Source organism: Martes martes (assembly GCF_963455335.1).
Source record: "Martes martes genome assembly, chromosome: 7".
NCBI lineage: Eukaryota > Metazoa > Chordata > Mammalia > Carnivora > Mustelidae > Martes > Martes martes.
The window spans coordinates 125,479,193-125,506,887 of NC_137894.1; the positions used below are offsets into that span (position 1 = coordinate 125,479,193).

Consider the following 27,695-nt stretch of genomic DNA (forward strand, 5'->3'; position numbering starts at 1 on the left):
ATAAAATGGGGGACAAAAATCATATGATCATCCCCATAGATACAGAAAAAACATTTGACAAAATTCAACATCCTTTCATGATATCATCATACATTATATCCTCATGTATTAACAAAGTAGGTGTAGAAGGAATATACCTCAACATATGAATGGTCATACATGACAAGCCCATAGTTAACATCATATTCAATAATAAAAGGTTAAAATTTTTTCCTGTAAGATCAGAAAAAAAGACAAAAGTACCTACTCTCAGCGTTCCTTTTTAACATAGTAATGGGAATCCTAGCCAGAACAATTAGGCAAGAAAGAGAAATAAAAGTCATCCAAATCAGAAAAGGAGAAGTAAAATGGTCCTTGTTTGACATGATCTTATACATACAAAACTCTGAAGATTCCATCAAAAAAATTGTTAGAACTAATAAATGAACGGAGTAATGTTTTAAGCTACAAAATCAACATCTAAAAATCAGTTCTGTTTCTATATATTAATAGTAAACTATCTCTAAAAGAAACGAAGAAAGCAATTCCATTTACAATAGCGTCAAAAAGAATAAAATACTTAGGAGTAAATGTAACCAAGGAGGTGAAAGATATACACCAAACCATAAGATATTGATGAAAGAAACAGAAGATACAGATAAATGGAAAGATACTCCATGTATCAGAAGAGTTTAATATTGCTAAAATGTACTACTCAAAGGCATTTATAGATTCAATACAATCCATATCAAAATTGTCATTTTTCACAGAAGTAAGAGAAAACAATCCTAAACTTCAAATGGAACAACAAAAGACTATGAAGCCAAGTGATCTTGAAAAAGAACAAAGCTGGAGGTTTCACTCTTCTTGATTTCAAACTAATCTACCAAGTTATAGTAATCAAAACGGTGTGGCACTGACATAAAAACAGACAGACCAACAGAACAAGAGAGAGCCTATAAATATACATACGTGTTCAGCTAATATTTGACAAAAGAGCCAAAAACACACATTAGGGAAAGGATAGTTTCTTCAGTAAATGATGTCAGGATAACTGGATAGTCACATACCAAAGAACGCAATTGGACCCCTGTCTTATACCACTTACAAATATTAATTTGAAATGGATTAAAGATTTAAATGTAACCTGAAGCCAAATACTCCTAGAATAAAACCTAGGAGAAAAACTCCTTGATGTTTGTAATTGATGATGCTTTTCTGAATTTGACACCAAAAGTGCAAGCAACAAAAGCAAGAATCAACAGGTGGGATTATACCAACTAAAAATCTCTACGCAGCAAAAAAATATCAACAAAATGAAAAGTTGACCTATGGAGTGGGAGAAAATATTTGCAAACTAATTCATAAGGGTTCCAAAATCAATAAGGAATTCTTCTAAATCAATATCAAGAAAATCTGAATGTAAAAAAGTTTAATGTGAAAAATGTAATGTGGAAAATACTCAAAGGACCTGCATAGACATTTTTTCAAAGACATGTGGCCAACAAGTACATGACAAAATGCTCAATATTATAATCATCAGGGAATTGAAAAAACCTCAGGGAAGGGGAGAGGACTTGATTATTTTTTTTAAAGGGACATCATGAAAGGCACTGGCTTAATATTTGCAGAATATCCTCCCTAGATACAATCAAAAGTCCAGAAATCTGTGTAGCTGAATGTGCAGTTTACATGGTCTAGTTTCTCGCAAAATAGAGAATCACTTTCTAATCCCTTTGGTCTAGCAAGTAGGAAAGGTGGAGAGCCGGTTTTATTGAGCTAAAGGTGGATAAAAACTAGTAGATTATATTTAGAATACAGTCTTCTTCAATGTGGCCTCTTCTCTCCCTTTAGTTGTGGAGTTTGATGTGTCTTCAGGTCTGATTTCTGGGGTATTGGGATAATTCGATAGTTCTCTAGTTGTGTTTTATGGAACGAGAGGAGTCTCAGGTCCTACTCTGCTGCCATCTTGTGAATCCTCAGGACTTCAGTACTTTCAGATGCTCTAATTCTGGACCTATCTTCTGATAACCACCTCACATCACATACCTCTACTTTCAGTACTTTCAGATGCTCTAATTCTGGACCTATCTTCTGATAACCACCTCACATCACATATCTCAGTAACTTTGAGGGCATGATGCAAAGTGAAGTAAGTCGTACAGAAAAAGACAAATATTGTCTTGATCTCATACGTGGAATCTAAAAATTCTGACTCCTAGAAACAGCAGATTGGTGGTAGCCAGGAGTGGTGGTGGCAGAAGTGGGAAGATGTTGGTCTAATGGTATAAACTTAATCTTATGTGAATATGTTCTGGCGGTCTAACGTAGAGCATGATGACTAGAGTTAATACTGTATTATATAGTTGAAAATTGGCAAGAAAGTAAATCTTATGTGTTCTCTCTACACACAGAAAATATGCGGGGTGATGAATGTGTTAACGTATTCTAGTAATCATTCTGCGATAAATACATGCATCAGATCAGCTCATTGCACACTTTAGACTTCTACAATGCTATATGTCAGGGTATCTCAGTAAAGCCAAAAAAATTAGACTTCATCAAAACAAAAGAGCTTTTGCTCTAGCACATCTATATGTTTACAAAATTGCAGCTTGTCACTTGACAAGTGAGGAAGTCATGGAAGTTCTGTCCAACTACATAGACATCTGACTTGTGGTTTCAAAATATATTTTAAGGAAATTATGTTCATAATATCGGTGCTTAAGGAGGTTTTAATATTTAAATTTAATTTTAATTTAAAAGAGAAGAAGGAAAAGGTACATCAAGACCAGCACAAAAAACTAGCATAGTAGTGAAAATATTTTACAATTTGTAAAAGTATAAGCACCATTTTTTTTTCTTTTTTTACAAAAGAAGTACAGGGTGTGTGGGGAGGGTGTGGCTGTGTGTAAAGGCAGAACTTACTAACATGAGACACTTTCTGGAGTGAAGAGGGGAGCAGACAGGGAGAGAAGAGAGAGCGAGCCCTCATTATTTCAGATGCTCTAATTCTGGACCTAACTTCTGAACAATTATAAATAGGAGCTTAAGCGCAACTCTTCTGTCTCTGCTCTCCTCTCCCTGCCCACTTTCCTTCCTCCTTGTTTGGATTATGAAGAGTAACTATCCTAGTTTCCCACTCCAACTTTGACGTCAGGACAGGTCTGGTTACTCATACCCATGCATGCACATAAGCACTTGTTCCTGGGTGATGTATGAACATTGAAAACACCATAACACTAAAACTATAGTTTTTTGGTTTTAATAGCACCCTTACTTTTTTTTTTTTTAAGATTTTATTTATTTATTTGACAAAGAGATCACAAGTAGGCAGGGAGGCAGGCAGAGAGGAGGAAGCAGGCTCTCCACGTAGCAGAGAGCCCAATGCGGGGCTCAATTCCAGGATCCTGGGATCATGACCCGAGCCGAAGGCAGAGGCTTTAACCCACTGAGCCACCCAGGCGCTCCAGCATCCTTACTTTAAGTAACCTTCCACCCCACCACTCCTCACCTGCCTGATTTTCCTTTCACGCAAACCTTGACAGCCTTCATGTTGCTGTTGTTTTAAGAAGAATATTTATGTGCTCTTCTAGGTTCTCCCCCTTCAAATAAAATAAGTAAATGGGGCAATCTGCTAGCACAGAGGAAAATTATTTACTTATTGAAACCTAGTATTCTACTTTTCATTCTTCCCCATGAAACCAAGAAGTAAAGCCCATGGTAGTAACCATTTCCCCTAACGCTTACTATGACTTTGCAATAGAGAAGAATATACTTTCAAATAATCTATAAATAACTTTCTCTCGGACTCTCTCTCTTTCATAATACTTCTATGATGAAAATCGTAGGTCAGAAATGGCAGGTGAGTGAGAGCCAAGGAGAGAAAATCACCATTATCAATAGACAGTGGGGCAGTAATAGAATCATAGCTTCAAGATGTGCTTAATGAACTATCTCTTCCGTGTAGATGCATGCAAATTCAATATAGTTATACTTATTGCAAAGACGTGAATATAACCCTAGGGAAATATGCTAGTAGATTTGCGATGACAGTTCTAGAAGTAAACGTGAGTATTTCTTGGCTTCCACAGGTGCCAGTGGGGTATTCTCCGTCACCCACTCCCTTCAAGGAGGACATAGATTCTATTCCAAGATGTCACATTTCACAAAAGACAGAGCAGCTGTATGTAATCTGTAGACATTTTTATTCATTTCAGAAAGTGATTGAGCACAGTTGAATTGAAATACACGTAAGCTGGAAAAATCCTTTCAGTTTTCAGGCAATCTCATTAAACGATGAAGAGTCTACTTAGCAGTTAATCTGCTCTTTATGTTGTCACTGAGTAAAGAACTGAAATCGTGCCATTAATTGTCCATCAGAAAGAATGCTAGTTTTAGGTACGCTGAAGCACATTAAGAACAAGATTGAGGTCAAGAGACCCAATAATAACTACTCTTTCAATGCCCTTTTTGGTTTAACGTTGTGTCGTCTTGAAAAATGTTCCTTCATGGGAAGGTGGGTATAGATAAAACAAGAACAGCAAAAATATTAATACCGCTTGAAGTCAGATGATAGATAAATGGAGGTTTATTATACCGTTCTTGATCACAATAAAAAGTCACATTAAAAACAAAACCAAAATAATGCATATCCGTAAAGGGGAACAAGGTTCCTGAAGGCGTCTTGGCTTCCCAGTGTTTGACCAGCTGCCACAGGAAAGTTGAGAGCTAGAAACGCAGGAGAGGAGTGGTGGTCTCAGGGTGTGAGCTGGCATGGGAGTGATCCAAGCTGGAGCCTGGAAGCAGACAATGCCTGGCCGTGAAGGGAAAGCTTTGCTAACGAGCAAGCAACTGCGTTTTGTACTTTCTTGGAAAATGAAAGGCTTAGGGAAATAGAGGGTGGTTGCCTGATTTCTCTGTTTTTATGCCCTTTTTGGTGCTGGATAGCCATGTAGGTAATCACTAATTTTGATCCTGCTTGAGTCAGATAACACCTATGAAGTCATAGGTGTGAAGGGTGAGTCTTAGGTAGACCAAATAATTTATCTGAAGTTATAGAACCAGAATACAAGCCATGGGGTTCTGACTAGAGAACCCGTGGACCTAATAGCCACTGCAAAAGTTCACAGCCTCTTGAAGCTCACACTCTTCACTTAATATACCTCCAAACCTAAGCCTGGGTTCCCTATAGGAATTCCTCTCTCCTGTGACAGCCCTAGCACTGCTTCTCAGTCCTCGCCCTTAGTCCTGTGATTCTCTCCTGCTCTGTGGTTTAGTCTCTCCTAGATTTATCTGCACTTCGACCTTGCCTATCCAAGTACTTCAAGGCTAGAGTTGCTTCTGGGTTCCTTTACTCCTCTGAGCTCTTGAAATTTTCACCTTGCTAATTCCTGATACCATGCACATCTGTGGTGGACTGAACTGTGTCCCCCAAATTCATATGTTGAAGCCAACCCCTCCTCCCCTGCCATATGACTGCTTTTAGAGAAAAGCTCTTTAGGAGGTAAAGTTAAATGAGGTCGTTAAGGTAGGATCCTGATCCAACAGGGCTGTGGCTTATAGGAAGAGGATGATCTCTTTCTCCCCCACCCCCTTGCACGCAGCACATACATAGACTAAAGGACAGATTTAGAATGCTGCTGTCTACAAGCCAAGAAAACCCTCATAAGAAAACAAACCCTACCAGATCTTGATCTGGGACTCCTGGTCTCCAGAACTGTGAGAGAGAAATTTCTGTTGGGTAAGCTGCCCAGTTTTTAATACTTTGTTGTGGTAGCCCGAGTAGGGTACATGCAGCAGCCTATCATCCTCTGTCTTAGCTTCCACTCCAAATGCTTCCGGGGTGGGGGGGGGGGAGTATAAAATGGCTTGCTTCTCTAGAGAAAGCATTACATAATTGAAAGAACTCTAAATTTGGAAACACAAGTTTAGACTTCAAGGCAGGACATAAAAAGGAAATGTAGCAAAAATATAAAGTATGACTTTTAATACCAGAGAATGACAACTGACCTCTGACTGATGCTTTTATTGGCTGTCTTCCTGACGGGATCATCAGCAGACTTCTGCCATGTGCTCAGAGTCTCCCTGCTCGGTGACTTTGACCTTCTCTTCAACATTGAGGCTGACTATACCTGTCTCTACTTCTGTCACCTCCACTGCAGTATGTCAGTTTTGTTTATCCCACTCTCTCCTTTGTTGTTGTACCAAAAGGATACTCTTCCCTTGCTTCGTTCAGAGTAATATGTCTATATGCAAACTCGAGCTCTCAAATCATCCTTTAGGTTCTCAGAGAATGCATCGGTTATTACCTTTCTCTTCAAACATGCTTGTGGCATCTGTACTCAATAGCTGGCCCTTGACCTTGGGAACCTCTCGACATCCACTCTTTATTCTTGCTTTTCATGAACAAAATTTCAAAAAACTTGCATCAGACCAACCGTAATACACTTTATCCACAATCTGGGATCCGTCCAAATTATGGTAATGATCCTGCTTGCTTCCACTTCAGTGCTTTGCTTGAAATGGCATGTAGCTCTGATCTCTGCTTATCAAGTTTTCAAGTTTTACCTAACATATCACCTCCTCTCTGAAGCCCTCCCATAAGTAATTTCTTCTGAACCCCCAAAGAACGTAGTTTGTACTTTTCTGACACCTAATTTTGTTGGTGTCAGAAAAGTTGCCATAGTATCATTTGTATTCTTTTAGTATGTTGTATATGCCTTAAGTCTCTCAATGTAAGATATAGAAACCATTTAGTCAATGTCCAATAAGTACATTAATAATAAAACCAATTTCAAGTAGAATTATCAAGATTTTAATTGAACTGGGACAAGTGCAGGGCTTGGATATCTTTGGAGAAAGCTCAAACTTCATCTTGAGTAGGGTGAAGAGAACTTTAGCCTGTAGGGATCTACACCAGACTGAAGGCTGCCTTCACTGAAACAAAGTAACAACAGCCAGTAGTAGATTAGATGGCGCAGAAGTGTTCAGTAAGTGTTGGTTGAATTATCAGAAGAGTAAATGCTTAAAGTGGTTCTTGGATTATATACTGAATTGTGGCATTTAGAAAGTGTATGGCAGGAAACCCAATACAGAGTTTTGAAAGCGTGTCTAAGGCAGTGATGACACTGTAATTTGGAAGGGATTGAAGACTGTCCTTTGAGGTATGAACAGGCTACTGTTTGAATCTTTCTTATGCACCTGATACTGAAGGGGAGTGGATTGAAGTAACAGGTTTTATAGGGTTATGCACATTTCTGGTGGAATATGCAAGAGGAGCTCAAAGAATCTATGATTTCAGCTGTTGGGGAATAAAAACAATTATGACTTTAGGTGACAGAGTAAAGTGATTGCTCTGGGGCTCTCCAATATATATCCTTTCTAAACTTTTAGAAGGAATTTTGGCTTATTTTTTTCTAAGACAATACTCAATGATTAGAAAGGCACAATTAGCCATCACTGTTTGAGGGTTATGGGCCAGGCACTGTGTTTATAAGCGGACACTTACATTCACATCAGCTCATTTAGTTAATAGAATAGCAGTAAGGGGAGGACAGTATCATTCCAATTTCACAGATGAAGCTGGAGTTACTGCACACCTTACTCCAGGTTTCACAGCTAGTAAAGGATAGGCCAAGGATTCAGATCCAAGAATCTGAGCTAAGCTTTTCAGATTCCAAAGCCTATGGCCAGAGTTAAACACATTGAAAAGGGATGGTATAGTCTCAACATTTCCTCATAGAACGACAGTGAAAAAGTAGTTCTGTTGATGAACTTTAACCAATGTATCTGAACAAATGCTACTTAGATTTTGATGAATCTACCATATTAACCATTATTTGGAAACTTCTCTGGTAAGTTTTCTCAAATCTAGACTCCCCTTATATACCCCAACTCCTGGCCACTTGATTAAAATGTGCTGTCAGACAGATGGGCACTACCATATTTCAATGCTACATACTTACTAGTTGCAGTCATGCTTACAATCAAATATATGACTAGAAGAAGACTGGTTTTGTCTATTACAACTAGTCTTGACTTGCTAACATTGTTTGACAACATGTTACTAAATCTTTTTATTAATGTGGAATTTAGTGCAGGATTTCTAATTCTAGAAGGCAGATCTTGTATACAGAATAGCAAAGGACTTGAAATAAAGGAGCATAACTTTTTTGAGCCCCCTACTCTGTATCAGTCACAATTAAAACATTTTATTTCACTTTTCCCCCAAAGTACCTTGCAAGGCAAGGTCATTGAGGTGTCCTTTTTTTCAGATGAGGAAGCCAAATTTTGGAGAGAATGTGAAATTTGCCCATACATAGTGAGAATCTAGCTGGGGTTCCAGCCCAATCCTGTTGGGTCTCAGTACCTCTCCCCATTCCACGAAATCACTCTGATGTCTATCTCAGCAAGGCCTGACTTATAACATGATTAGGAGTGTATTTGCCAAATTGTCATTAAGCTCTTTGTGTCTTTGTTTATCTTTAAGATAAGGAAAAAACTATCTACCACTCAGAGACTAAACAAACTACGCAGATCCATATCATTTAACACAGTACCTGGCACAATATGGGGATTGATGAATGTTGCTTTAGTTTACATAAATTATCTGAGACAGGCAGGAAAAAGGAACTTTCCATAATTTGACGTCGTTGAACCTTTTTTCCCCCTATGCCCATGAGAGTCAAGAGCATAACCATTCCACTAATGAAATCCGAAGGAACAGGGTTAACTAAATTTGCTTTTCTCTTGGAAAACTGGTAACCTATGTATGGATAGAGTACACTAATTCAGTGAACTGACATGGCAGGATCATGGTGAAAAATGTGGAGTCTCATGATGGATTATCCAGTTGGCAAAGTAAGCATGTGTGTAGGGAACTGGTAAGTCAAGGACACCTGAGATACGAGAAAGGTGCCAGCTGTAGTGAATATTTGCAGAATTTTATAATCCAAAAATCTAGAAAGAAGCTGTAAAGATGTAAGCATTCATTTATATTTTGTCTTTGGACTTAATAATTTTTTAAAAAATTATCAGTATGCCAGGAAACCTGGAGAGAAGGCATCTAAAGCTTTCCAGGGCTTAAGGCATTATATAAGCAAGGTTCTGCCAAATTGTTAGAAGTTCGTTGACTTGTAGCATATACTTCTAAGTTACCAGACATTTTTTAAAAAGTATAGTATCCAATAATACTTCCCAGAATACAATGTTCTGTCATCTTACCTGTTCAGAAGTGTTCTCCAGCTTACCCTATCATAGCAATCTAAATAATAATGCCTCAGTTGACAGACAACAGTTGTGTAGTCCATAAATATGCCACCTCTAATAAATGTATAGAAGTAATTAGTAACTGGTTAGAATATTTTATTTTGCATGGTCCTAGCTTACTTTTAATAAGATATGACATGTTTAGCTCTAGTGTAAGATCTCTTACCAAATGTTTAGAAAATAAAAATGCATCATCATACAAGATTTGGGGAAGAACATTTTATTGCTAAGCATATCCTTGAACGAAAATGCAAATATGAAATAAAAGAGAAAGGAAAAAGAAAAAGCAGTAACTTCACAACATCATAAAATAAATTCCTTAAGAGTCTGCTCATAAAACAACAGGAATATGATAGAAGCTCACATACAGAATGCACATGTTCCCATAAAATTGTCCAAATAGAAACTTACACTGAAAGGAATATAACAAATGTATTTTTACTCAAAAAAAAATTTAAGAAAGAAAGCAGGAAATCAGTTCACAAGACCTCAAGACTCCAAAAACAGCAATCTTTTACAGACATCGAGATATAATCAACTTCATATAGGTTGGGCCATTTAAGTTATCTAAAGTCGTGCTTTGATATCTCTTTATAATCCTGTCTTTTTTAATGACAACAAAAAAATCCGAAACTCATAACACATTGAAATATCAGATAATGAGGAACACCTCTTTCCATATACATCCGTCAAGGCTACCATTGTTTCGATTGCGCTTTTTGCCCCGTGTCTTTAAGATATTTCTCGAAATCAAGTATTCATGCAACTTACAAAGACCAGCAAGAGTAGATTTCTAAATCTAAACAGCTGATTGTTTTTCATCTGTACAAAAGAAATTGTATATATCCGACCCTCCAGAAGACATACTTCATTTCTGTGTGCATGTTTGTCTTGCTTTGTCTCTTGCTTTTGGGATTAGCTTTGGCCACACAACCAGTTTGTTTTTCTGTACATTGTTTCCTCTTTTCAAAAAGAAAGACAGACAACTGGAATATAAACCAAACGGACCGAAACAAACCCATAGAAAAGAACAGACAGTTCTTAAAGCGGTTATGTACATAGGTGGCTAAGGAATTTATACCAGCAAAAATGTAGTAAAATATGTAAACAAAATCTGAGAAGATTGTTTATTCTCTTTGACACAGTTAACTGTGACAAAACTAAAACTCACACTTTCTTCACATTTTAAGGTTTACTTTTTTGTTGTTTTGTTATTTTCTTTTAAAACAACAGTCTCATTCCACTTCAAGACTTGAACAGTTTTCCTGTTTCAGTCATCCCATCAAACATACCACGATAAATATATCTGTATATATATTTATTTATATATATATTATACTATTAAATTCCTTTTTGTGTGTGTGTCACAGCAGCTTTATTCATTTATTATTTATTTATTTGTTTTTTAGAAAAGATGGGTGAAGGGAGACGTGGGCGAATGGAAGGACAGAGTTATCTGTAAGTGTCAGGCTACAAAATTAAACCACTATGAAAAACATCATGTTGGGGGCGGGGGAAGAACTATGTCTTTTGCACTCTGTCACCACATTTGGCTTGTGTGACCTTTTGTGGATCCATCCACGTTGAACTCCCCTACTGTCTGTTTTGATTCTTTAACAGACTTTTAGTATTGTCTTGTCTTTTATTATGTGCATGCATTTCAGTCAGTCACATTCCAGCCCACCCCCTCTTCCCCTTCCCTGGGAAAGGCTCTGTTTTGTGGGGCTCTCTCCTTTACCACGATTTGGCTGGGCTAATGAACAGGAACAATATTGTTAAGTAAAGCCAGTAGCTCTGATAAAACCAGCCCTAAACCCATCTGGTCAGGGTTTGGGTGGCAAATTCTGAAATTAGATCCTGAGGGACCAGCTTTACGAATCAATGCCATCCATCATCCATCATGTGATTTTGCTATGTGTTCAGCAAAGCATCATATAGGAAACAAACAACAGATTCTAGAAATACCACAACCTGATATGTAGAGTGAACACCATGGTAGCTTTTTGAGTTCATATGGCAATAGTCTCTCTTACTTTCGTTTTCTGAGTTTTTTTGTTTTGTTTTGTTTTTTCTTCTTCTTATGTCCAGTCATTCTCAAAAAATAAACAAAAACCCAAAAGCCATTTTTTTTTTCCCCTCAGATCTTGAAAAGTTACACGTACACTGGCCAAAACCAGATAAGGGTGGGTTTTTTTGTTTGTTTTCGTTTTTAATTTTTTTCATTTTTTTGTTTTTGTTTTTTACATAATTAAACCAAAAGAAAAGAAAAAACATCGTTACAGTCAAGCTTCACAAACATCATTACAGACTCACTTGGAGTTATGGAACAAGTAAGCCATGAAGTCTTCTACCTTGGGTGAAAAGTCCTCAAGAGAAGGAAGCTTCCAAGTCCGCGAAAGTGGGGGAGCCATCGGCTTGCTCCAGAACGCAGAGTGTGTGCTTTATGATACAGCAGGGCAGAGAGAATGTTCTGTCTCCGAGCGATGACTGAATCAAAGCAGCCATGGCTGAATTTTATAGGTAGGTACATCTTTGTGTGCGTCCTTTTAAAAATGGTTTTCCCCACCATAGTCATGGTACACCCCATCTCATAGTAGTAACGGTTCTGACATCTGTGAAATTCATTTTCCAAGTATTTATAGATGTATATAGAAATAATTCTGTGTCATAAATTCACGTGATTGTTAGCGGTGTCATTTTTACACGTAATACTCCTTGTCCTTGTTTTTCTGTTTCTTGTGGCCGCTCTTCGAGCTCTGCTGCTTCTCCTTGATGAGCGTGCCGTTGCTCTGGGCCGAGTTGCTGATGTAGTTCCGCGTCTCGTCCACTTGATAGGAACCCTCGTCCCTGTTCCTGTACTTGTACATGGCATACAGGAGGATCAAGATGCAGAGGGCAGCAGCAGCCACAATGCCGACGACCATCCCTGTTGTACTGCTCGACTCCCGGATCACCTCTGAGGCCCCCGGAACCCGTCTGACTCCCGGCTCCGTGGGGTTTGCTGTGGGCACATTACGGAACATGGGGGAAGTAATTAGTGGGCTCTTCAGTTTGGTGCTGTCTAGCTCATAGGCAGTGGGCAACGGAGGCAAGACTATATCAGGCTGGGGTTTGAGATCACGGTTATTCATTTTGCCAGCTGGCAATTTGGGCACCATCCCAGACGAGGAGGAAGCTGTGAAGCGGATCAGCTCAGGGGACAAAGATGTGGTAGTAGTCCTACTAGTTTCGGAGACTTTGTTAGGTCTAAAGTCCTTGGATTCCCACTTGGGCGCATGTGCTTTGTAGCCACCTTCGAAGATTGAAGTGGAAAGACTCTTATCTGTTACCAAGGAGAAGGTGGTGTAAAAATCTTCATCATCAGTAGGGGGCAGGTTAGAGTCAAAGGTTTCCCCTGAGCCATACCCAGATATCACCAAGCCATCATCATCACAACCATCGCTGCCTTGGTCCGACAAGCAAGGTAACCCCGCCTCAGAGGTCATGGACAGGGAATCTTTGGTGGTCTCAATAATGGTGAGGAGGGGGCGAAAGGTAGGGGGGAGTGTAATGGAAGGTGCACGAGTAGCAATAGGAGGGGTAGCTAAAGGGTCTTCTACAAGAAGAGGGACAACTAATTCACCTCCTGGGATTGAAAAGAAAAAGAAAAACACAATTAGTATATTTGTAGATAGACACAATTCCTAGTCATTCTCAGTGACTGTATTTCATAGGTTAGGCCTCAGAAATTACGACAGAATGACCTGGGTCTGCACACGGATCCTTTCTTGTTGTAGCCTGATCATTCTAAACTGACTTATAGCCCATTATATGCCTCTTGCCATCAAAATCTGAAATCCCTAGGTTTTAAAGATACTCTCAAGTAATTATTTAGCTAGAGTTCAAGTAGGCTGTTTCCAGGATCTGCTTACGAGATAATGACATTCCATGCTACTGTTGGCGAGAACTGACTGGCTATCAGAATTGTGGGTGTGCGTGCACTCATGCATGTGGTTAATCCGGGAGCCCTAGCATTTCTTTATTATTTTCTTGGGTTTCTACTTACTTGCTCCCATGAGGATGAGCGTGATGCATTTCTCCATGTCCCAGAGATCAAGATCAGTGAACAAAAAAGACTGTCTTTAGTATTTTAAGCTACTTTTTATTAACATTTATCAATTTCAGTCTTCATTTACTGTATGCTAAGTGAGGGGAACCTAGGAGAGGTTGAAATGTTCATCTAACAAACCCTTTTGGACTACGCTTTTCCAAAAATTCCCCATTAAATGACAACTCACCTGGCACTGATCTCATATTATGTTCAGGCATTGCTTTGATGCTCTATGCGATCTATGCTGAGCTGGATACTATTTTTAAAAATACCCAGACTAGATATCCATGCCTTGGGGAAAACTTAGAATCCGAAATGTAGAGATAGCCAAGGAAGGTTTTTAAAATTGGCAGTTCTTGGGGCACCTGGGTGTCTCAGTTAAGCATCCGGCTTCGGCTCGGGTTATGATCTCAGGGTCCTCAGATCAAGTCCCTTTCGGGCTCCCTGCTTGGCTCAGCAGGGAGTCTGCTCCCCTCTCCCTCCTCCACTGCCCCTCCTTGTTCTGTCTCTCTCTCAAATAAATAAATAGAATCTTAAAAAAATGAAAATGAGCGATTTTTATCTAGAGTGGGAAAAATAAATTGGTTTACCCACACACCCGAGTTATCGCACTTATAAACATGTGGACTAGGCCAGGAAGGAAAGTTCAAAGTGGTTCAGTAAATCATAGTGTGTTGCGAATCATGGGTACCACAAATATTCTGTGGTGGGTGTTACTCACCTAATTGTAGGGCCACGTTTATTACTCATATACGTAAGCAAGATAATCGAGGGCTCTTTACAGTGTTATTTTTCAAACAGAGAAAGAATCTCTGGAAGTCTCAGTTATCTCCTCATTGAATTTATTCCAAAAATATATTCCAGCTGTTTTAAAGAAAAATCCTCTAGCAGGGATGGCATGATGTTTCCCAGTCCCAGTCTGTCAGACAGCTGAGTTGCTAACAGGATATGATTTCTGAGCCGGGTCATTAAGCACTCAGCCGGGCGTGATGCCCTTGTGTGTTCTGCCCTCCACAGTAACTGCCCTGATGGAATGGTCGGTGTTTGAACATCTATTGTCAGATAGATGTTCAGCTCTTGCTGAAGTGCCCCTTTTTGGCGACAAAGTCAGACTTGTGTCTCACAACTGCAAAGTTCTAGGTGGACCAGCCTTTGAGCTTACCTGGTCTTTCCAGGTTCTTCCTACAAAGACTGACTCACAAATGAGAACTCTCCTGCGCAGCTTTCCATAATTTATATCTTTTTTTTTTTAAGATTTATTTATTTAGTTATTTGACAGAAATTACAAGGAGGCAGAGAGGCAGGCAGAGAAAGAGGAAGGGAAGTAGGCTCCCTGCCGAGCAGAGAGCCCGATGCAGGGCTCGAACCCAGAATCCTGGGACCGTGACCCGAGTCGAAGGCAGAGGCTTCACCCACTGAGCCACCCAGGTGCCCCAATACTTTATATCTTTAAAAATGTTTCCTGTGCCTCAGTTGGAACTGCTGCGTCTAACGGGCCCCAACTGCAGCTGAGCTAAGAGAAGGGTATCCCAGGAGGAAGGCTGTTGCATACCTTCAGAGCACCTGAGAAGAGCCGTGTGTTCCCATGTCAGAAGCTTTACTCCAGAATTAGCCAGTAACACTGTGTTATGCAGAGAGAAATGGAGTTGGGGAGGGTGGCAGTAATGGACATAATGTATGTGTATCATCTGGAAGGAAGCGGTCATCTCTGTCCTACCTGGTCATGTTACCATATGTAGGGAAATAACACACGAACTTGAGAATTTCAGGATGGTATTTTGGGCTGTGTGCTAACCCTAAACTGCTTTCTCCTAGGGCTCAAGAGTTTCAAGCTATCGAGTGAAATGATCTTGGCAGACTTGTCAAAGCTTCAGACTTGCTTTACTGGACCACTGTGAGGTTTTTTGTTTTGTTTTGTTTTGTTTTACATTGTGAACATATATAATTCATATATCTTGCAGCATATTTAATGCAGAGTATAAAACTTTTGCTAGTTTTTATAAATGGAATTTGGAGCACAGTTCCCTAAAGGTAAGCCAGTCCTAAAACTAACCCTGAGTTTACTTTTCACCTTATTCTTCTGGGGCAGGGGGAAAGGGTCCGTGGCAAGTGTTAATATTTCAGGTGACCCACGGCAAAAGGCAGTGTTGAAGGACAAGGAGGGTGATGAGAAGAGAAGGCCTGTGATATGTGTTTGAAGGTTCCCTAGAGATTACTCAGGGATGATTTCACTTTCCTTCAGAGAACAAGACAGGATTTTTTTTTTTTTTTTAAACCCATCTCACCTAGAATAAAAGTTTCGCTTGCATGTTCTTTTCTGGCACAAACACTGAGAGTCCTCTGTTCCTTAGGACAATGATAAAAATCTGCTCCATGTATATTAAGCAGAGAGGGAACTGGGATAAAGGACAAGGAATATCATTCTGCTAAAAGTCAAAAGCCTGGTACAAAACACTTAAATATAAAGGCAAATTGTTAAGTAGGGTGCTGGTGTCCCTCAAGTGAGATTAAGATCACTGCCTTCATAATTACACAGTGGCATTCCTTTGCAATTTTAGTGTACCATCTGGGACACCCAACTGGTGTCTTAAATTTGCCTCCTTCCCACCCCCCCTTCTTTCAATCCTAGCTAAAGCTTCTGCAGTGTCGTTGTCAAAAGTCTACAAAATCCACAAACTGTTCAATCTGCAGTTGAATTGCCCCACCCCCACCCCCACTTCCTTTGCCATTCACTTCCCAATTCAACACCCTTTAACCTCTCTTGGATTAAAAGAAAATAAGTAGAAACCATCATTTTCATAATGGAGAGACGTAAAGCTCACCAGTTCATAAAAGCTTCTACAAGGTTGGTGAGCCCTTAAGTGACATGATAAGACCTTACTTTAAAATGATGGGCACACCACTATTTCAGAGTTTAAATAAAAGGACCTGTCGAAATTACTAAGATTCCATTTTCTTTGCCATTTTTGTAAATAATCCTGGCAGCAGTGATGAGAAAAAAAAATAATAAATGAACCCCCTTGCCAGAGAAGAGTGAGCCCCAATTCTGGTGGTAGGTTCATCAGTGAAAAGGGAGAAAAGCGTTCATAGTCTACTCCCTTTCCTGGCGTCTTAAGATACTGAAGAAAGTCTTCAGTTTAAAGGGAAGTCAGCTGGGCCATGGGAATTGTTACAAAGGGGAATTACAGTGAAAATGAGACGGAAAATTCTAGAGATGTATAAATGCACAAGGTGCCTGGGACAGGTGTGTGAGTTGGTGTGTATAATCAATTTTAATATCAAATTCCATCTTTAAGATTTAGGATGATTATAGTGTCCTGGGGAGTTCAAAGGGCACACATCCTTTGATATGAGGAGATGAAGGATACATTTCTCCCATGATTAGATCCTTAAGAGAAATAACTTGGGTTACAGAGCACTATTTAAGATTCCATGTTTATTTGTTTTAATCTAGAATGATTCCCTCAGAAATGCTGGAGCAGCGGATGATACTTTTTTTTCAGTGCCCAAAGACTATGGAGTCAGGGATCTACCAGATGTCTATGCTTATAAAAGTATTCACTGAAGCAACAAGCCTAAAATCATAGGGGGTTATAGGCAGAAACCCTGCACTGCAGTCCATCCACACCCCAATTTCCTATTCCATCCCCCGAATTTTTCTTTGGCTTAGAATAAGAACTATCTCTATTCCTTAATGTTAGCATTTTAAATCAGGAACATATACCCGTTTTTGACAGGGTTGTGTTTTTCTTTAAACTAGAGAGATCACTAGGGATATAAAAGGTCTATTTTAGCCCTGAAGGCTGCCCTGCTTTTTTGCTTTATGAGTGTATTTATAGATATATAATTCATGTGTCTAGGGCTGATACCCAGCAAAAGGGGCTCTCTGCCATCGAAAAAGACAGTGTATTAAAAATTTAATAGAACCCTTCTGAACTGTGAGAATGTTGCCGGTGATGGTGAATGCAGTGGGTCATCTGGAAAAAAAAACAGGAGCAGCACGAAATTTCAACGTGGCGCCAACCTTTGCCTCTCTGGAGATATTTGAGTCTAAGAAGTCACAAAAATACCAAACCAATGACACCAAAGAGCCAGACCGAGAGAGGACACCATGCTCCAGTTCCTCGAATTTCTTTTATGTCTATTTAGGTCCCTTACTTCACCTCTTATTTGCATTTTTCTAGTTCTCTGCTGAGAAATTCACCTAATACGGAAAGATCATGCTTCCCCCCGCTAAATTAGTTGGTGAATGATATTCTCCTCGTTCTTTGGTGCCAAAGCAGCGTGTGCGTGTAGCACAAACAATCTCCTGAAGCTCGCAGTCCCTGTCCACCTTCAGAGAAAAGAGCCGTGGACAAACAGGGCAAAGACCCGGGGAGCAGACGCCAGAGAAACTCAAGGGTCTCAAAGGGGCTTTTTAATAAGATGAGAATCTCTAAGTAGGACTTTTTCCCCCTAGTTTGTCTGAAATGGATTGGATTCTGAAAGGCTATGGGTTCTATTTTTCAGCATATGCCCGGGTGAGATGAGAAGCCCCTGGATATCATTCTGTGTTGTAAAATAAGGAATGTCAAGTGGAGTTTTTCATTGACCTGTTGAGTGAGAGGTTTGCCACTGGAGTCCCTCATTCTCAGGCTGGCATCCCAGCTCCGTAGCTTACTAGCTATGAATTTGGTGAGAGTTCTTAAACTCTCTGAAGAATGGAAATGACAAGTCTATCTCAAACCACCAGTGTGAATAATAATAATAATAATGCATGTTCATGTTAATTTTAATGCATATTAAGTATTTAGCACAGAACCCATTGTTACTCCAAAATGCTATTACCAGTATTATTTCTACTAACATTTTGGACCTGCAGATACTGAAACCATTGATTGCACCCTTCTTTTTTTTCTTTTTTTTTTAACATAGTAGCCTCATGCTAAGGTACGAGTATAATAATATAGGTTCTACATTATTGAGGCTATTTTATTTTTTATTTTTTTTTAATTTTTATTATGTTTTTAAATTTCTTTTCAGTGAGGCTATTTTAAATGCAGACTTGGAAGACTGATTTATAAGAATTCTAAGAGCCTGTGTTTAAAAAAAAAAAAAAGATTACCCTTTTATTAAGTTGACCTATGGATAGCTTCCACAACAAAAATAAATTCTATTAAACAAAATAACATCCCATTTAGGAAGTTCTTGGTTTTAAACCCAAAATACCATCCAGCACATGAAACAATATAAAGGTCATATGAACTGAGAGAAAGCCCGTTCTCGAAAGCTGCTGGGTTGGAAATGTATCTGTTAACCACTGTGTAGTCTATTTCTATAATAGTTTCTGATAACACAATACCTGAAATTAAAGTGAAACAAGTAATCTCTTTATTTAAAAATTGTATAGCACTTCTTACTGATCCTATGTTCCCAAAGTGCATAAGGCAACATTCACCCAAATACCTTTAAGGTCGGGATATTCTCACCGCTAAGGTCACACAAAATGGCAGTACCCACTGACCTGAAAGGTTTCCTAAGTAAAACTTTAGATGTGATAATCATCATGTTTCTTCTTGGTAGAATCCTTTTAAAGTTTACCTGATTAAATCCAGGAGAGAAATTGCAACTATTAATAAAAAGGGGGAAAGGGGAGGGAAGGCAGAGAGAGATTGGGAGCTAGGCAGGGTGGGGGTGGGAGAGGGAGGATGAGGGAGCAGGCAGGGAGGTAGAAGGAGGGAGAGGGGGGCAGGGAAGGAAGGAGAAGAAGGGAGAGGGAAGATGAAGGAGAGAGGGAATGAGGGAGAGAGGTAGGAATGGAGGCAGGGAAGGAGGGAGAGAGAGCAGGAGGGAGAGAGAGAGGCAGGTAGGGAGTTGGCAGGGAGAGAGAATTGTGTACCTTCTGTGTGTGTGTGTGTGTGTGTGTGTGTGCATTCACCGGTACTTAGTCCTACACAGTGGAAGGCATCATCAGAGGACAACACTCTAAACAGAGGGGATTCTCCATGCCTTCATTCTCGATAAAATTGATTCTGTAGTCTGCGGTGCTGGTGGTGGCATAATCCTGGATAACCAATCTACCATAGTCACTTGAGAGTATCTTAATTTCCCTTTGCTGAAGGAAAACACAATAAAGGACGGATTTCCCTAAATGTTTTCTGAGGAGTTAAATGAGGATATATTACCACTGATAATACTTGGAGTTAACTCACTTTCTTGTAGGGGGTCCAGGCCTCCCATAAGCTGTTAGCAGTTTACTATCCCACTGTAAAGCCTACCGCTACTTTCAAGGCTATAAGGTTGGTTCAGGCAAAGAGGCGAGGCTTCCTTTGGATGGTAAGAACAACTCACCCACCCCCTTCTACCAAAAGTAGAGTTCACATTGATCGTTAGAAGCAATTCAGCACAGAACATAACAGTGAAAATTAAGCAGAGGGACACAAACGAAATAAAATATTTAGTACTATCTTCAAATCATATAGTAGAAAATAAAACCAACATCAGGGCCAAAGTAAGCTAGAGGAAAGGAGAGCAAATAACATTGACCAGGCATTCACAGTATAATGACAGGGGAAAAAAAAAAGTAAAAGCAAATAAAAAATAGAGGCTGTTTTTGGGAAACAAAGAAAGAAACCATTTCCATAAAATAACTTAAGTGAAAAAAGCATACCATATTAATTTATAGTCAACTTACATCAACAAATTGCCCGCATGTTTTTTGGCATGAAAGAAAAATTTACAAAAGAAAGTTGTGTAAGAATGCTCTTGGACAAATAGAATTGCCACATTCTTGTAACTTGCTTTTTTGTCGTCACTTCTTAAAAAACTTTTGAGCAAAATGTCTAATTTTTCAAATCTAATAATTTACAACAGAGGATGATACAGGGAGGCAACAACACATACATCCACACCACATAACATGAAAAGAAAAAAAAAATCTGCACTTCAACAAAGTTTTACTTTTAGGGGCTTGGGAGGGCATTGATTCTGAATTTGAAATAATTCCGATTGCGAGGATTTAAAAAAATTAATAAAAAAAACCTGTTCACTTTTTTATAATTTGCCTTTCAAAAAAAAATCTATGCATCTGGAGGGTTTTGAATGAACTTCTGCACTGATAGAGGTTCTCAGATACATATTTAATTTTTAAATATTTTTGTCTTTTTGACAAGTTTTAGATTTCCTTAAGGGGATGGATGACAGCACATAAATTTGAACAATGCTGAAGAAAGGGGGGTATGGAAGATGCCGAGAGGGGAGGGTCGTATTTATGAGTGTACTACACAAGAGATGATGATGATGGGGGTGAATGTGTAAGTGAGTCGCCATGTCCATGTAAGGGCGGCACGGAGTGATCTAGCTGCATTAGAGCTTCTGGCTGTAAGGAAGGGATGGGCAATATACAAAAACAAATGAGCCTACACATGCCCATCTACAGAAATAAAGAACAGAACTCTAACACAATCTCACACACCCTAAGCTGCAACTTCTTCAACATGCAATTACTCGCAAAAATCATTACAGTGTCATTAAATTAGAGTTTCAAATAATAAAAAGTTACACTTCTTTCCTACTCAAAGTAGCCAAAATACATAAAATAATACTAATAATAATGATCAAAAGATTAAAAGCAAAAACAAGGAGACTAGATTTATGCATTCGAGTTGAACAACTTCACCAGCAGCCACACAGCCCCATCTACAGTCCGTTAGGGAAGGGGGTTAGAGACTTGCAGAGGGGATGGAAAGGCAAGCCTGTACAGGGGAGCCCACTTGCTGGGTTTCTGATCACTTCCCGAGAGAACAAGGGTGCTGTCTGAATGACGTCATCCATCTTCCCCCTACCACCCCTGGTGCATGGGATTCCCAGAGAGAAGGCGCTAATTCGAAAGATGTGGATGTGGAGATTCTGCCGCTGAAGTTGTTCCACATTTAAAGAGGGAGTGGGGAAAAATTGCAGAAAACAATTCATAACTTTTTTCTCATAATTTTGGATAAAACCAAATCTAAAGTTAAAGATCTAGCAATTCAAAGAAACATATTGATATATATATAGATAGATAGATATAATACAAAAAGCACTGAATTCCCAAACAAAAGGGAGAAAAGAACAAAAATATTTTTTAAAGAAAAAAGTATTGCACACACTTTCAGAGATGAACAACCAGATGCACACGCTGAGGAGGCACAGACAGAGCAATTAGGGGACACTTTTTTTTTTATTTATTTTTTTTTTTTTTGCTTTTCTGGCTTATTGATTCCCCTTTTGGTGATAGCCAAAATTAAAACCAAATTTTGCATTTTCTTTAAAAAGAAATTTTGCATTTTTTTTTTTTTTTTTTTTTGGTTTTGCTTCTTTAAAAAAAATAAAAAGGGCGTGCAGTCTGGATGTACGTCATAAGTAGACATTTGAAAGAGAAGAAAGTGGCTAAGACTGACAAATGGGTAATCTATTCTTTAACTGTAGGAATGGTAATCAAATTAATACATGCTTAAAGTAAGTTGCATTTAGGGAAAGTAGAAAAACAGAACAGCAAGCTAGGGTTGGGGAGAGGTCGGCAAGACAAAACTGATTTGGGGGTGGGAGGAATGTACAGGACTTAATCTCATGCCTTTCCAGTAGGGGCAAAGGGCATCCTATGGCTTTCTGCCAATTACAACAAGGAAAGGAGGTGCACACGTGTGTGTGTATGTTGTGGGCTGAAGTAAAGCCCGTAGTGGCAAGAACTGAGGTAAAAATACATATGAGTTTGTGGTTCTGCTCTAAAAAACTTATCCCATATTCATTCATAGACTTGGCATATTTTGTTAGTCATAGAGCGGTTATAACTGCATTGTTGCTTATGAGTTTTCTGGGGTTTTGCCGAATTGACAGGGTACCATAAGTGACAATAAGGTGTTCATAGAATGAGCCTGATAAATCAAATAGCAGATAGATCAATAGAGATCTCTATTAGTAATGGGAAAACCCCCTCTGCACTCCAAACACAGTGGCACAGTGTCAATATCTGTAAAGTACAGGATAGTCAGGAAATGAGCATGGTTTACTCCAAGTCCACTGGGGGGAACTATACCAGTCTTCTAGAGATCATGTGGGAAACAAATGTTCCACCCAATCTATATAGAGAAAAATGGAAAAGAGAGAGGGAGAGGAGGAGAGTGAGTAGCTAGGGGAGAAAGGGGAGGGAGAGAGAGAGTGTGTGTGTATGTGTGTGTCTGTGTGTCTGTGTGTGTTTAGAAATGGCCTCAGCCTCTACTGGAAGAAATCTCGAGAGTTATATTCAATATTATATCCTTGTGGGAACATTAATGTCCAACCAAGGACTCGGAAACCCAGGTAGGCAAACCACAAAGGTAAGACACTTGAGAGCACCTGGTTCTGACACAATCCTAGTCACTCCTAGGAACTTTTCTGGGTGACTTTGACAAAAAGGAATAGATTGTGAGGATGAGTCAGACTTTGGCTCCCTCTGGGACGCCCCTTTTATTATTTTATTTTAAAATAATTATAGTAATGTGTCCCCCATGGGTCCGTCCGTACCAAGATTTTTAGTCTCTGGTTTAATAATGTTAATCATTATTGTAGGAACTTCACAAAGGGCAGCTGGAACATTTTAGAAGGAGGAGAAAAAAATCCCGTTCATATAGGAAAAGAAAAACCCTTGTTGCCACTGATTTTTTTAAAGTAATTATACTTTTACCATTGAATTTTATGGTATGAGAAGACCCTAAAAATACTCAAAATGGCCTCATAAGGCATCAAATGATTTCTGCAGAACAAAGTTTTGATAATACTCAAACGGACTGTTTTTTGTTTTTTTTTTCCATAGGCAATTTTTTAAAGTAGGAAACCTAACTGGCCTAAGTGTGAGATTTAAAGAATAAGATAGTTCCAATGTATACATAGTCCTGGATAATAAGAGGTGTTAAGAGGGTGTATTGAGGAGACCCATCAATTTGGGTGTCCTAGTTCTTTACTGAGTAATTTACCTATTTCAAAATAGCCTGTTTTAAAATTCACGCAAGTATGACACATCACTTACATTCCGGAAATCACTGGTTGAAACAATCAAACATAGCAAAATTTATGGTTGTCACTTTGCAAATAAAATAAGTATTTTTTAAACCCACGGAAGCCATAGTTTCACTGAAGCCAACACGAACTGTAGTGCATAGACACTTTTGTAATATGTCAGCCATAGTTACCTACACAAGCTTGTTTGATTTTTAATGTAAGATACAAAGTAGTATTGCTAGTAACTCAAAATCATGTTCCAGCTTTATTTTCATCTTTCATCAGCTGTGTTAGGTTTTATCCTCAGTAACTACACAGTTCTGTTACCTATGTCTCTACTTGCTGGGTGTGCAGAACGATTTACAATTATGCCTGCCATTGAGAACAAATAATACAATAATTTGACCTGAAATAGCATATTTTGATGCAACCTTTTTTTTTTTTAATCCCACTGTGTCCAAATAACCCTGTCTAAATGTAAAGTCAGACTTTTAAAACCATCAAATGCAGTAAGATGGAATTCCACTGGTCAGAATTCATCTTGAGGAGTGCGCTTGTTTCAAAGACAAGTTTCTAAACTGCTTGGAGTTGTGCTTGACACCCTCCAAAGACACACTGATGTAACTCAAGCCGCAGACCTGCCTCTTTGGGAGAGTGGATCCTACTTGCTAACGGACATTGTTTTCAGTGTGTACAGGTGAGGCCCAAGAAGAAGACCTGAATGAACTACTTTGTATAACTGCAAACATTTTAAATATCTGAGGGAAAATAGTGGAGAGAGATAGGAAGAGGCAGCAACCTTCATGGGAGTCTGGTTGCAATTCCAGGAAAAGAGTTAAACCATTCCAAGTAGGGTGGGCTAAGAGAAAAGTCTGGAGAACAAATACCTACTGAGGATTTTCAAGGTTTCTGTGTTAGATCTATGAGGTAGATCTCCTCTCTGTCCCTCCCATGGCAGATACAAAAACATTTCACTGATTGCTATTTTCTGTGTCCATGGGAAGAAGGGAGGGATTCTTCCGGGATAATCAATGGCTCAGTTCTGAATCACAGTTTGGCCGAGAATAAAAATGGAGGCTCTAAGAATGGATATAGAATCCAGGAATATGGGAAAGGCTGTCATTTGTGTTACAAAATGATCCCTGCTTATACTCTGACTTCTCACAAGCTCTTCCTCAGACTTAAGGAATGCCCAGAGAAGGGGTGAAGAAACCTACTTCACTGAAATATGGTATTGGTTTCTATATAAAAAGTTTAACATTTTTTTTAATGGTGAACAAAAATGCCCCAAGTAAAAAGCTCATGTACTGTCCGTTCCCAAACTCAGTTTCTACACATCATTAGAGTAGATAGGGAGAGACAGAAAAATTAAGAGATAGGGAGAGAGATAAATTAAGCTTCCCAGATGGACAAGAGGGTCCAGGACACCATCAAGCCCAATATTCAGAACTATATTTCTGTATTAATGATCTGCTTGCCCAGTTTAGACTAACTTTTCATACTTAAGTGGATGAGAACGGATATAACATTACAACATTGCAATGGGTAGCATTACATTTTAAAACTAGTAAGATAGAACATTTATTGTGGAAGGACCTTAATGACTTCTTTCCCTATATTCACATCACCCTCTACTTGAGCCTTAATTCAGTCCCACCATCTCCATTCTTGTTTGTGAACCTGCTGTGCCCTGCAAAGATTTCTGCTGACTCCTGACACTCCGTGGCACTCCATTTGCTTTCTCCTTAGCCTCAACTTGACTCTAAGGACTTTAGTGCACACATGGAATCTTTATCTTTATTTGCCTACCACCTAGAATACTAGTAACCAATCAAACATTTCTGGACTGAACTATGAATGAGTAAATTAGTTAATATGTTTAATTGCATTTTTTTTACCCCCCTCCCCCCCGCCCTGCCAACTAGGCTATAGCTTCCATAAAGACATTAAAATCATGCATCACCACCATGGCTTGCCTTGCGCCTGGAATATGGGATAGAGTATATAGGATAAAGATGTTAGGGTCAGGAGACCTAAGGTCCAGGGTTGGATGTAGTGCCTACTATACTGGCTTCTTAAGAAACTGAACAAGTCAGTTAACCTCCCTGAGTCAGTGTCCTCACCTATAATAATGGAGATTATGATGTCTGCTCAATTAACCCACCTCACAGGATAGGTTTATAGGATTAATGAGAATTCGAATGTGAAAGTGTTTATAAATTCTAAATGGCTTTCTAGATGTTACTATTGTTTTCAAAGCCGACGCCATAGCATCCGCTGTAAAATTAGGGTTTCATATTCCAAGAGAGGAGGTTGAGTCCCAGACAGCTGATGTCAGTGCTACTCCAAGTGTGATCCTTGGAGTGTGCTTCAGCATCAAACAAAGAGCCTCAATCCAAAACCCTAACCCAAATACCTATTATTACTACTTCTTCTGAAGCCCTATCCCTACCCCTCCAATAAGGCTAGTAAGTTCCTAAAGCTTGCTTAGTTCATCTTTTAACAGTGAATTTTTATTATTTCTGTATGTAATTTCATAAGTACTTTATTTCACCCTTCATGTGGGTTTGAGCTACACTCTGAAGAGCTCTTATTTAGAATCATTTCCATAAGATCTTATTTATTAAGTGGCAGGTGGACGGACCCGGAGGTGAGTTCTCGTCCTCTAGCAAACCACATGACTTGAGTCAAGTCACTTGCTCTTCACTCCAAACCCTTGGAAACACACATCTCAATAGACATCAGAACTGTACGGTAAGACGAGGACAGGAGGGAACCAAGGGTCCAGGTAATATTTTAGCTCCTTCCTCCCAGAAGTGTTAATACAGCAAGATACCCAAAAGGAAAACTCCATTAAGAAATTTCCAGGAACTACTATTCTTTTCATTTTGTTTTAATGTTCACCAGGTATTAGTGCAAGTAAGGCTTTCTTCCCTTAGGATATTAAAAGTTCCCTGATTCACAAGCTGAATCTGTATGCTTATTTTGTGTGTTTTAATCTGTCTAGCATAGAGCAGGACACACTATAGGTCTTCAGCGCATACGTGCTGAATTAAACTACAAAAATAGAACAGCTTGCAACACTCAGAGCTCTGCGTTGTGAAGTGGGTGGGATTCAAAAAAGCTCTCCTTGCTGGCGCTTGTTTCTTTAATCAGGAGGGAATATATCCATGAAATGAAACCATGAGAAAGAGCAGTTTAAAGAGGGCTCAAAGCCATGAACTTAGCAACTGCTCCCCGGCTCTTCGCCTTGCCTCCAGGTAGACTTTCAGAGGTAACATAAGCAATAGCTCATCATTTGCAAATGATTATGCCCTTGTAATACTATTAAAAATCCAAAGCGGTAATATAAAATACTTACTTTATATCAACATAAAAAGTCACCTGTGTGCCAGTCAGAAGAATGAAAGCCCTGTCTGACACATTTTGTTCCAGTAGCTGGAACAGCCTGAGATCCTTCCTTCCTTCCTCCTTTCTCTCTCCGCCTCTCACTCCAGGCTGGCCCCTGCCTTAATATTTTGAGTGATCCCATCTAGCCCCTTGGCTACACACGCCTACCATCTTATAGGACGATGATTTCCAGTTCACCACCCACTCAGAATTCCAGTTCCCCATCTCCAACTGCCCACTCAACATTTCAACTTCGATATCCAAGAGGCTTCTCAAATCCAAAGGCTGGAACAGAACTTTGGATTTCATTTGCCTCCTAAACTTGTATCTCCCCTAGGATTTCCCATCTCTTTGGTCTGACTCAGATGTACAAACCCCTAACTAGTCATCTACTTGGGCCCCTACCCCAACTCACCTCCCCATGTCCAGTGTACCAGGAAGTTTCACGGACTCTACTCTGGCAACAAATTCCTCACATGTCTACTTTTCCCAATGCCATTATCCAGGTCCTAGCATAAACCACCTTGATTCCTTGCTTGAACTCTGTAGTAACCTCCCAACCTATCTTCCCACCTTCACTATTCACTCCCTAAAACCCATTCTCCATAATGAGCCGAAGCGCTCTTTCAAAAGTATACAGGGACGCCTGGGTTGCTCGGTTGGTTAAGTGACTGCCTTTGGCTCAGGTCATGATCCTGGAGTCCCAGGATCAAGTCCCATATCAGGCTCCCTGCTCAGCAGGGAGTCTGCTTCTCCCTCTGACCCTCCCACTTCTCATTTAAAAAAAAAAAAAAAGTATACAACATAAATCAGATCAAGTCATTTTCTTGCTTAAGATCCTTAAAGGTTTCCCCAGGGGTGCCTGAATGGCTCAGTGGGTTAAAGCCTCTGCCTTCAGCTCAGGTCATGATCCCAGGGTCCTGGGATCGAGCCCCGAATCAGGCTCTCTGCTCAGCAGGGAGCCTGCTTCCTC

At 39.5% G+C, this 27,695-nt stretch overlaps 1 protein-coding gene across 14 annotated transcripts in view; it reads right to left on the reverse strand.

Moving 5' to 3' along the window:
- Nucleotides 1-11,948: 11,948 nt before the first annotated feature.
- NRXN3 (neurexin 3) overlaps nt 11,949-27,695 on the reverse strand; it is a gene marked incomplete at both ends in the record, with an annotated part of 1,490,367 nt that continues 1,474,620 nt past the window's right edge. For 9 of the 14 annotated variants that reach the window (XM_080809438.1, XM_080809443.1, XM_080809442.1 and 6 more), the window contains one exon: nt 11,949-12,250. In XM_080809438.1, the coding sequence (XP_080665564.1) occupies nt 11,949-12,250 (302 nt within the window). Of the gene's footprint in view, nt 12,875-27,695 lie in introns of all 14 variants that reach the window. The other 5 variants (XM_080809449.1, XM_080809437.1, XM_080809448.1 and 2 more) reach the window with 2 other exon arrangements.